This window comes from Sprattus sprattus (assembly GCF_963457725.1).
Source record: "Sprattus sprattus genome assembly, chromosome: 8".
Taxonomy (NCBI): Eukaryota; Metazoa; Chordata; class Actinopteri; order Clupeiformes; family Clupeidae; genus Sprattus; species Sprattus sprattus.
Window position 1 is genome coordinate 7,691,348 of NC_137927.1, and position 12,552 is coordinate 7,703,899.

The 12,552-nt window shown below is 44.2% G+C and overlaps 1 protein-coding gene across 1 annotated transcript in view; it reads right to left on the minus strand.

Annotated features, from left to right (window-relative positions):
• Positions 1-6,708: 6,708 nt before the first annotated feature.
• lrrc49 (leucine rich repeat containing 49) overlaps positions 6,709-12,552 on the minus strand; it is a gene marked incomplete at both ends in the record, with an annotated part of 59,596 nt that continues 53,752 nt past the window's right edge. The window contains 2 exons of the mRNA XM_080843457.1: positions 6,709-6,930; positions 7,214-7,370. Of these exons, the coding sequence (XP_080699583.1) occupies positions 6,709-6,930; positions 7,214-7,370 (379 nt within the window). The remainder of the gene's footprint in view (positions 6,931-7,213; positions 7,371-12,552) is intronic.

Here is a 12,552-nt window from a genome sequence, read left to right on the forward strand (position 1 = left end):
AACCTCAGCCAGGCAAAGTACAACGTTGTCCCGGAAGAAAAACTTGCTTCCTTTTGCTCTGACAATGTTCCCCAACTCTGAGAAGTGTTTTTTCCAGCAGGGCAATGCTCCATGCCACACAGCCAGGCCAGTAAAGGTGTGGATGGAGTACCACCAGATCAGGACCCTGTCATGGCCAGCCCAATTTCGAGACCTGAATCCTATAAAAAACCTCTGAAATGTGATCAAGAGGAAGATGGATGGTCACAAGCCATGAAAAGAAGCCGAGCTGCTTGAATTCTTGCGCCAGGAGTAGCATAAAGTCACCCAACGGCAATGTGAAAGACTGGTGGAGAGCATGCCAAGACACATGAAAGTTGTGATTTTAAATCAAGGTTATTCCACCAAATATTGATTTCTGAACTCTTCCTAAGTGTAAGCATTAGTATTGTGTAGTTTAAAAATGAATATGAGCTTGTTTTCTTTGCATTATTCGAGATCTGAAGACACTGCATCATTTTTGCTATTTTGACCAATTGTCATTTTTCTGCAAATAAATGATCTAAATGACAATATTTTTATTTGAAATTTGGTAGGAATGTTGCCAGTAGGTTATAGAATAAAACTAAAATGTACATTTTACTTTAACACATACCAATAAATAGTAAAACCAGAGAAACTGATAATTTTGAAGTGGTCTCTTAATTTTTTCCGCGGCTGTATATATATATATATATATATATATATATATATATATATATACAGTGCCCTCCACAATTATTGGCACCCCTAGTGAATATGAGCTAAACAGGCTATACAAAATTATGTCTTTGTTGTTAATCCTCTTGGTTTTTCACTCAAAATATTCACAAAAATCTTACCTTTTCATTGAAGTAAAATTATTGAAAGAAAAAAAAACTGTTGACATTAAATAAATATTTTTCCCCAAAACAGGTGTGCCACAATTATTGGCACCCCTTAATGTAATGTTTTGTGCAGCCTCCATTTGCCAAGATAATAGCTCTGAGTCTTCTCCTATAATGCGTGATGAGGTTAGTGAACACATGGCACGGGATCTGAGACCATTCCTACATTCAGTATCTCTTCAGATCCTTCAGAATCTGAGGTCAACGTTTTCTAGACTTGGCTACAGCTCATCCCATAGATATATATATATATATATATATATATATATATATATACAGACAGAGAAAGATAAAGAGAAAGAGAAAGAGAAAGAGATAGACAGAGAGAGACAGCGCGAGAGAAAGAGAGAAAGAGAAAAAGAGAAGAAGAGAAAGAGAAAGAGAGAAGAAGAAGCACTAAAGAAAGCTTACAGAGCTCTTTATGCAGTAAAAATAACTGTTTGGAATTAAGACGTACCTTTTTAGATTTGGGGCAAAATATTTGACTTTGTAATCCAGCCACAGACACCCTGTCTTTTAGTACAGCACAAACTCAAGATCTAAACCCGGAAAAGCTTGTGCTGACACTAAACATCTATAAAACCATCAAAGAATGTAGAGAAAAGTATTTGGAACACTGGCAAAATGAGACAAAAACTCAAAGCAAATAAGGTCATGTGGACAAAAAAATCTGAATATTAATGAAGGATTCTCTCTTTACTGTTAGAGATACAAAGCAGAGGGAGATCCGGACAGCCTGACATTCTCACACATGGGTTGTTAATCTCAGATCTACTGTATATCTATGTTTGCAATATCTTTATATTCTGTAAGTAAATCTTCTGTTTAAAGGTAAAAAAAAATGCCAATGAAGATCATTTGAATTGAATTGATAGAGAGGGAGGGAGGGAAAGAAACAGAGAAGGAGAGAACATGGCGAGAGACAGAGAGAGAGAGAGAGAGAGAGAAAGAGAGAGAACAAACCTAAGTAAACATGGATAGGGATTGAACAGTTTAAGAGACAAAGAGAGAGAGAGAGAAAGAGAGAGAGAAAGAAAGAGAAAGAGAGAGAGAAACAGCCCTAAGTACACATGGAACAGTTCATCCAAATGACGCCTGTGCCAAATTCTGCTGGAAGACAGTCAACCACACAGCTCTTAAGGTTAATGAAATAAGAGGCTCTCCTTCTCCTCCCCCTGCCTAGCGGCTCCCACTCACTGAGGTCAGTTACACTTAAACCCACTTCAGCTGAAATCAAGCTCATTCACAAATGACTTCCATCATCATAACCACCAACTACACACCAACAGCATTGTCATACACTGAGGATCTTTGTCAAAAGTTAAACCAATGGGACAAATGTTATTCCTCTTGTAGTAAAGATGGTGGAGAAGTAGACATTAACTGTGTATTGTTCACATGTGGTTGCAAACTAAGGAGGGAAATAAACACTTTAGGCTAAAATCTAAAATGACACAAAGCCAAACTGGAATACATTTTCTGTGTTAGTGTGAGAAAGTTATCAATTGTTGTGACTCCATTACGTACCATTGGAGTCTCCTGAACGTGCAGGATAATCACACACCTTCCTTACCCATTACCGCTCTAAGAGAGTCACTCTCTCCCCTGGAGACTGGGAGATGTCCTTACTAAACAAAGGTTTAGATTAATATATGTGTATGTAACACAATACATATATTTATGTTACGAGTATGCAATGTAATTCCAAAAAGATAATTTTTAAGAAGAGTATTTCTGGTCTTTTTAGTGAAAGTTAACAAAAAGCAAGTACACTTCTCTTTTAACATCAGGTATACTCACCCTTATAATAGTAACGTTGCGAGCACACTGTATACCCAAAAAGCTCTCTCCCCAGCTTACTCTCTACCAATATTTTATGCAACATGTATATACCATGTTATGTTTGTGTATTGTGTAAATTTACCACATGTATGCTAGCATGCTCATCCTGATACGTGATTTATTCTGGCATGTTCCTGATTTTCTCCCCTCCCCTTCTGCCACAAGCAGATTGACATTGTTAATGGCGAAGTAGCACCAGCAGCCCTCAGCTGAAGTCCGTTGGTTAATTAAGCAGTGAACCCTTTGAGCCAATAAAAGCTCAGTTCTGCTTTTTTTGGAACTTCAAACCTCAGAATTGTTTTGGCACTGGTGTAATTGCCAGCTTTAGTTGGGTTGTTCAAAAAAGTTTTTGTGAGACCTGTGACATTTAGCAAGATGTTTGGGTAAGTGTTGATTTGTAATAAGTGATTAACTGAATTCTATTTGGTTTCATGTCAATGAGCTTTTACATTTGTGCCGGCAGGTTTTCACTTTACTTTTTGCTGTTGGTAGCTGTCAGCTGTCAGGCCTATCGAGTTGGTATGTATCTGTTTGGTATCTCTTAAGAAAAGAATTTGAGCAAAGCAAAAATGTTAAGTGGAACTTGTACTTTTTCTCGATTTATCTAGCTAAGAAAAATAAGCCAAAATACAAACTAAGGGCACAGTGGCTGGTTAGGTCACATGGTGGCCCTGATTCTGCAACAGAAGACTTTAGCCCAACCCAAAGTGAGGAAGCCCCAAGTCATTATGCACCTGATGAGGAATATTTCCCGGAGGGCCAAGAGAGTATGCACCAGGCGCAGACAAACAAGATGACTGTTTCCCAGGCCCCAGCTCCAGTGTCGGAGAATCAAGTGAAGGCCTCACTCCCTGCCCAGACAAGCCGGGAGTGGGCTCCTGCTGATGGTCCGTCAGGGTCAACCCCTGAACGCTTCGTCACGATCACTACGCCGTCAGGTTTTCAAACTCGCTACAGAGTGAAGTCATTCAACCGTTTTGCGCTTCGGAGGTTGGTGTCTTCCCAGACCACTTACATCCCCCTTGGACATGGCTTTCCCAGCATCCCTGGTACAGCTCCTGTTCCTACCTCTCTGCATGAAGCCCAAACTGTAGAGCTTCTCTACAAAAGGTAGTTCAAGTTTCTTTATTTTTTTTTTGGCATAAGTTTTAAGTGGTTAACTTCCTTCTCCCTACAGGAAGGCTTAGGATTTGAGGAGTAGACATTTCTGTGCCATGGAGGTATGTATTATTTTAGTGGATTAAATGTCATTAACTTTGCCCTGGTTACTGATGTAAATGCTGTGTTCATTTATTTTCCCCTCCCAGGGTCATCTGGATGTCCTTTCATAGTACATTTTGGCTGAATAAGGTTCCTTTTATCCTGTACATTACTGTTCTAAAATTGAATCTCTTTTAATGGTTTACCTGGACCTTTTTGTTAAGTGTATGTGTCTTTACTTTGGCCAGAGGCATTAGGGGCGATCACTTCAAATTTGATTGATGTGCAACTTCGATACAGGTTGACTAAATCAAGTCCAAAAATTAGACTTGCCTTTCATGTTAGATTCACTCCTATTTCCCTTATTCATTCACCTATCAGTGATTTGTCTCCACCCTTATAATGTCTCTGGTTTAACAAGCTAAACACATTATATTCCCGCTTGGTGGGCAGCTACCAATTGCCATTGAGCTTAGCTACCTTAGTCTTGTGTTGGCATATGCAGATGTCCCTTATGGTATAAAAATCATTTAAAAATACATTTGTGATTTTTTTTTTTTTTTTTTTTTTTGTGAATTAAAAAACTAAGTCTATATAAATAATCCATTTCTATCATGACTTCCTATTCCTGTATATCCTGACATTCTGCTTTAGTGCATCCCATATTGATGCATAATGCATCATAAACTTGTCACCCAGTCGCATGATTCTTCTCTTCTTGTTGCTGGCCATGTTGTGTCTAGCAGGAGTGGGCTACAGACAGCGCAGGTTGTACCATGAAGGAGGGTCGTAACAGATCCTGGGTACAGCTGCGGTACATGTTGTGTATCCTGCCATCTTGCTATCCTTACTAAAATTCACATGCACCATGTCAGCCAACGATAACTAAACATAACTCATCAAAACTACACACTACAATACCTCAACTACACTACAATACAATTCCCATACACCTTGCCAGGCAGTCTCTCCCTCTCCATCAGTATCCTTATTTGCATAAAATGATGGAATGACGTTCAAGCATTCACCTGAAAGGACACAATGAAAAGTGTGCTTCAAGTATGCTTTGTTTTTGTTTTGGGGGGGGGGACCTCAGGAACCTTAAGAAGACACAGGCAAGACTACTACCGGGTTTTCCCCTCTCCTCAGCTTACATTGGAAAAACACACAAGGCACAGAACCGTAATGACAGGACATAAATCGTCTAGAGCACCAGAGGCATGCTCTCACTACTTGACCCCAATCTGCCGTCTCCTGAACAAGAACCGTTCCGTTTCCACAGGGGGCTGGCTTCACCATAACACTAAAGGCTGTAAACAAACAGAGGAATGTAAACCACGTATGCGTAAACCATGGTGGGCCGTGCTGTCAGGGCACTCAGTAAACACATCACTTTGGTGAAGGCAGTAAGGCTTTCCTTCCCCTTGTTCTATCTTCTGGATTAGTCTCCAAGACTCTATGGTAGTGTCTGATCATGAACAAACTACAGTAGTTGCTACTGTCCTGCATGTATTCAGATCATGTATGTATGTACGTGTATGCACAGGCAGTACGAGCAATAGTTCACTCCAGCACAGAATGTAAGCCTCATGGCTTTGCAGAGAACTCAATCTCAATATACAGCCAGAGAGAGAGAGAGAGAGAGAGAGAGAGAGAGAAACTCCAAACACAGGAGGAAGCCCTAGGGGAGCGTTTTCTTAGTCGCACCTGCTCTCCCCACCACCCTGTCACTGAAGGTGTCAGAGACCTATGTGTTTTACAGCACATAAATAAGATCAGAGTTACCGCCATTAGTTCATTATTATCTTTATCTTTTAATATCAAGTGAAATACAGAAAAGTCCAAGAAAAAGGAGGCAAACTAAAGAAGTGCAATTAGAACGTGTCTCTTTTCTCTCTCTCTCTCGTCGGTCTCTCCCCTTCAGTCTGAGGGGGACAAATGAGGGATAAGATCTAGAGGGAGGGAGGGAGGGAGGGAACCAGATTGGACCACTCAGGATATAACAAGTTCATTCGAGCAGTCGTTCGGGAACTGGAGGGAGGACGTCTGTCAAGGCTTTCAGAATATCAGGAACGTCCAGTGGCGGATTTCTGAAGGGTCCGCTATCGCTCCAAGCGGAGCTGCCCCACAAGGCCGCCACGCTTCCTGGAATTCTGCTGGACAGGAAGTGAGGCGTAAAGCGCTGATAACGGTGTGATCTGTACATTCAAGGAAATGAGTCAAGCGATATCTCAAGGCCAACCTCACCACAAAAGGTGAAGGAGGGACCTGGACAAGCCCAAGGAGTAGTGTGTTGTGGGAGTATGTGTATGTGTGTGTGTATGTGTGCTTGCATGTGTGTGTGTGTGCTTGTGTACGTGTGTGTGTGTGTGTGTGTGTGAGAGGGGAGGTGTTACTGTAATGCGACAAGAGGACCAAAGACACTTTCAAAAGCCTGATTGATAGGGATCAAGGTGAAGCCATGAGAGTGTGTGTGTGTGTTTTTGTGTGTGTGTTTCCATGTGTGTACCGTGTGTACCGTGTGTGTGTCTGTGTCTGTGTGTGTCCCGTTTGTGTGTGTGTGTTTGTGTGTGTGTGTGTGTGTCTGTACCGTGTGTGTGTGTGTGTGTGTGTGTGTGTCTGCACTTGCACGTGTGCAATAAGAGGCTGTCTGGATTGTAGCATGGTTCTGTTCGCCGTTTCATTTCATGGGAAGCCAGAAAATCCTCCTACTCTTCCTCCCTCCTCTTCCCTCCTCCTCCTCCTCCTCGCTCCCCCTCCATCACTTGCTGAGGTGCGTGAGTCTGCTGAGGCAGACCTGTGGGTAGGCCTGGTGTGGCTGAGCCCCGGGGCGGCCCCGCGTCTCCAGCACACAGTCCCTCACCAGCTCCACAAACATGGAGGGCCACAGCTTGTGCAGGGCCTCCCGCTTCACGCTGGTGTCGGCCGTGCGCTGGACCAGGCCCTGCACGTACGTCTGGGCCAGCGCCTCCGCAGGGCTCTCCTGAGGGCACAGAGAAGGCGGGCGTGTTAGCAGTCGGGGGGCTTTTATTCTTCATGTGTATGTGTTTGAGATATTCATGTGATAGGTATGTGTGCATTCATTTGATCAACAAGAGAACCCTTTTATACAGCTAGCTACTGGCCTTGTGTGTGTGTGTGTGTGTGTGTGTGTGTGTGTGCGTGTGTGAGTGAGTGTGACAAAAAGTCAATCTACAAGCTGACAACCTCCAATTATAATCAGCTAATCTACAGGTGCACGTGTGTGTGTGTGTGTGTGTGTGTACCTCTGGTCCGTCGCTGCCAGTGTCTCTGTTGGGGTAGTTGAAGAGGGCTCGGCTAAGCCCCTCCCCCAGCAGGCGTCCGTTTTCTTCTTTCAGCTCCTCAGGGCTCTGACCCACCCGCCGCCCACGGCCCTCCAGCAGGAACTGCAGTTGGCGCTTCCTACACACGCACACACACAAGCACACACACACACACACACACACACACACAACCACACACATACAGAATCATCCATACACATACACACGCAGACGCAGTCATCCATACACACACACACACACACACACACACACACACACACACACACACACACACACACACACACACACACACACACACACACACACATACATACAGATACACATACATACAGATACACACATAGACACTCACAAAGACACACACACATACAGTCACACAAAGACATGCACACACATTGTATCTATCACTAGGAGCTTTGTGCACTGTGATTTTCAATGATGGAAACACACATTTGATATATAAACACCACACACACACATAGCACGTAAAACACACTACACACACCATTCCCTCCTCACTCACACACACACACACACACATGCACAAAGAAGGGGATGTATAGGTCAGATAGAGAAAGGCTAAGACAGTAATAATGAAAGGCAATGGATTACATGAGTCTGACTTTAAGAGTACTCTCAGACTGAGCCTATGCATTAGGGTACAGGATCACTCACACACACACACAGAGTAGGGTATACAGGAGAGCAGAGGGTATTGTGGTCCAGATACTCTGCCAGTTTATGAATGGCAGTCTAGATCTAATGATGGCTAACCTTTCCTTACATCATCATCACACACACACACACACACACACACACACACGTATAGATAGGTCACTTGAATGGGTGCCTAATGAGGGGCAAAGCCTCCAGGGATCATCAGGGTTCAGGCCATAGGCTGGCTCCGCTGCCCCGCTCTGGTACTCATAGCCCCCCTCCCCAACACACACACACACACACACACACACACACACACACACACACACACACACACACAGACACACACACAGACACACACACACACACACACACACACACACACACACACACACACACACACACACACACACACACACACAAAACACACCCCTCGAGAAACCCGAGCCACTGTGTAGCACCGGACCATGCGCATTCCTCTACGAGTGCAGCAGTGAGCCCACACAAAGACACCTTTCAGGGGGCCCATGGAAGCTGCGCTGGCATGAGCACTGGAGACACAGGGAGTCGATGCGGGCAGATTTGGTCCAGGTGATTTTTCAGAAACCAGCTCTTCCCCTTCCCCTTCACCTGGTCTGCTTTAAAGCAGCAGTAAGGCGTTTTTATCCAAAACTGGAGCTCTAACTACCTAAAAGGCACGCAAAAAATCCATCACCAACATCCCAGTTGGCATTGCTAAAAGCTTGCTAACATGCTAACTGATGTCTTTTGACAATATACATTTACATTTGTACATTTAGTCATTTAACAGACGCTTTTGTCCAAAGCGACCTACAAGGGAGAGAACAGTCAATAAGGGAGAGAACAGTCAATGTTGGCAATAGTTGGCAATGTCATGCTGTGAAAGCTTGTCTTACTTTTTCGCAGGGTGTTACATCCTGGAACACATGATAACACAGTGCATATCCTGGATTGCAAGGTGGAACGACACATGCATTTATCTGTCTTTTCGCATGACATAAACAATCAAAACAAATTTTGAAAAAAATAAAAAAGTGTCAAATTGTTGCTTTACAGATGGTAGCGTCTACCAGGGCAGATGTAAGTTGGGCAGGAACGTCACTGGAAAGATGTTACATCAAACGCTGCTGTCGTGTCTATTAGCATTCATCTTGTGAGTGAGAGCAGCACTACACAAACATGTTCCAACCACAAACACTACGCAAAACCTGTTGCCAGGGCTGAGACATGGGGCTGCGGGCCAAAATACCTGAAGGGATGAGACAGAGAGAGGGTGTGTGTGTGTGTGTGACCGAAAGATAGATAGACAGACAGAGAGATAGAGAAAGAGAGAGCTAGAGAGAGAATGAGCGAGAGAACATGAAGAGCCAGGGAGAGAAAGGAACACAGAAAGTGAAAGAGAGACAGAGAAAGGCCAACTGAAAGAAAGGAGAAAGACAGACGATATTCGATGAGACGATGAGAAAGAGGCAGAAGGAAGGAGAGAGAGAAAGAAAGAAAGATAGTATGAGAGTGTGTCTGTCCCTTCTGTGAGGACTGTACAAGGAGAGAACAGAGAAGACTTGGTGACTCAGACTCCAGCTTTCCAACACACACACACACACACACACACACACACACACGCCCGTGCCAGTTCAAAATACTCAAGCACTCCGCCATAATTATGTGCTAACCTCTGACTGACCTCGCCAATTACAACTCATCCAATATCACTGAGCACCCAGGGAGGGTTATTACATGCTTCCAGAAACATGCTTCCAATAATCACTGATAAGTTCCTGCTGTAACCGTGACATCAATCCACTGAGGACTGAATGAGTTAAATATGCACTACGACAATGACAGCTCAGCTTCCCTGCTCTAAGCATGTGTGTGTGTGTGTGTGTGTGTGTGTGTGTGTGTGTGTGTGTGTGTGTGTGTGTGCGTGTGTGAATCTGTGTATCTGTGCACCTATGTGTATGTCCGTGCGCATGCACGCATACATGTGTGCATGTGTACATGTGTTGTTGTATGCATTTATGAGTGCATGTGTCAATGTGTGTGTATGTGTGTGTGCGTGTGTGTGAATGTGTGTGCATGCATGTGTGTTCACATCCACGTTCTTTGTAGCATAGGCCATAGTAATATGCATGGCTCTTTACCGACACCAGCAGGGTCACCTAACTCATCAGAGAAACACATTACAGTTGGTCAGATTTCACACTGACACAGGGCGGCCAACACAACGAGGTAGAGGGCAGGCTGAAACATTGCCTGCACAAAGACATAAATACATCCACACACACTTATGCTGCAGGTTCACACACACACACACACACACAGGTAAAATGAATGGCCACAGCTGGCAGCAGTCAATAGAGGCCATGTTGGAATTTTGGCAGGAAGTGGAGAGCGCCCTGCATCGTTAAAGCCTCATCTCGTCTCGTCCCCTCTCGTCTCCTCCTGGCATGAGTGGGCTGGTGATGGGCGTGTGTGTGTGTGAGTGTGAGTGTATGTGTGTGTGTTTGTGAGTGGGCTGGTGACGGGGCTGAACGGCTCTTAGACATCTGCCAGGCACTCAATCAGCCGCTCACTCCCATACAGAGGGCGCATCCCTGCCAGCTGATGCCAAAGCAAGAGCTGGCTTGCATCTCTCCCGCCTCTCTCTCTCTCTCTCTCTCTCTCTCTCTCTCTCTCTCTTATTTCAAGTTTAGCATTTAGCTTTCTGCATGTCCACAACCAGACCAATAAATCTGTTCCTCCGGAGCTGCATGAAAGTATATTTATTAGACAGACAAACAACAACAATTGCAATTGGGCTCCCCTCCCAGCCGAGGCTGACAGTGAAGCCATGATAAATCCTTCGCACAAAGTTTATATAGTCAGAAGTTTAGCTTTCAGCAGGGATGATCACGTGGTGGATTTCTCATGTCCGAAGCTCCCTGTCTTGCAAGGATGGAGTTTTGCACAAGGTCGGAAGAAGCACAGTTCCCGTCTTATCTCCTCTGGTCTAAACATGCTCTAGTTCATATGCAGACTTAGTGGCACCTAATATTCTAGTTACACACACAGAGAGAAAAGCCATGCTCCTGCTTTCATAAGCACATGATTCATACAGGGAATAAATTAATACAAGGCACTTGATTATTATATTCTTAAGTCATTAACAGTGTTTGGAAATAATCTCTATCAGTTCCTGTACCCTGAGGGCACAGATATCCTATTGGCCAAGATAAGGACTGCTGACAGATAATAAATTACATCAAAGAGGATCATAGGTCATAAGTCATAGGTCATAAGTTCACACACACACACACACACACACACACACACACACACACACACACACACACACACACACACACACACACACACACACACACTTCCCCGCCTGACAGGGTGAACTTTGACAGAAATGTCAAAGTCGCTTCATTAGAAAGGTCAGTGTGTGTGTGTGTGTGTGTTTAACAAAATAAGGGGCGACAGTGGTACAGGAGGGAGAGAAGTCGTTTAGTAATCAGAAGGTTGCTAATTCGATTCCCTGTCGAATCGTCCTTGAGCAAGACACTAAACCCCTAATTGTTCCTGATGTGCAGTGTGCCATCAGTGTAATATGTAAAAAATGTGTACACTGTACATCCTTGTAAGTCGCTTTGGATAAAAGCGTCCGCTAAATGACTAAATGTAAAATGTAAATCTAAATGTAAAACAAACAAAAGATGCTTCATTATAAAGGCCAGTGTGTTTCAATGAAACAAAGGAAAATGATCATGGCCCACAGACATCCACAGATATCTGAATGATCTGTGCTGTACACACACTCCACCTATCAACTTATGCTCTCCTACTATTTCACCATACCCTACTACTGCATAAGGAGTGGCCAGTTCATATAAAACATCACTCTACTGCCTCCAGCCTCGACCCACCTCACTGTGAAACCTTTGAAATCCTTTTGAAGAAACACATTTAGTTAATATGTTGCCAGTGGAATGAAAGAAAATACCGAAGGGCATCTTGTTGGTAAAACATTAACGCATTAAAAAGCACTGCCTGTTGGTGTGGTATGGTATGTGATGTGGGTCAGTACTCAGAGGGTGTTAAATGCTCTGAGGTGGCCTGAGTTCAACTCTGCGCTGGACGATTCATCACATGGCTTTCTCCCACTGGGCAACGAGGGGAAGAGGAGTGTTAGGGAGCTGGCGCAGCGGAATGTGTGCTGGCGTCTCCACAGCGCACTGACAGACAGCTTACCAGTGAGTGTGCATGTGTGTGTCTAGGTGAGTATGTGTGGAGGTGAGTGTGTGTGTGTGGGTGTGTATGTGTGTGTGTGTGTGTGTGCGCGTGTGTGTCTGTGGGTATGTGTGTGTGTAGGTGAGTATGTGTGTAGGTGAGTGTGTGGTTATGTGCATGCATGAATGGACAGGGTTTGTGTGTGTGTGTGTGTGTGTGTGTGTGTGTGTGTGTGTGTGTGTGTGTGTGTGTGTGTGTGTTAACCTGTGCAGCTTAAGTGCTTGGGGCCAAGGTGAGGGGATGCCAGCCTACAGGTGTGTCTGCCAGCTACTAAGGCAGCTTTCAGCTAAGGGGAGGATACACACTCTGCCAAGGGACGCATCACGCTCCGTCACACCCCAAAACACAAA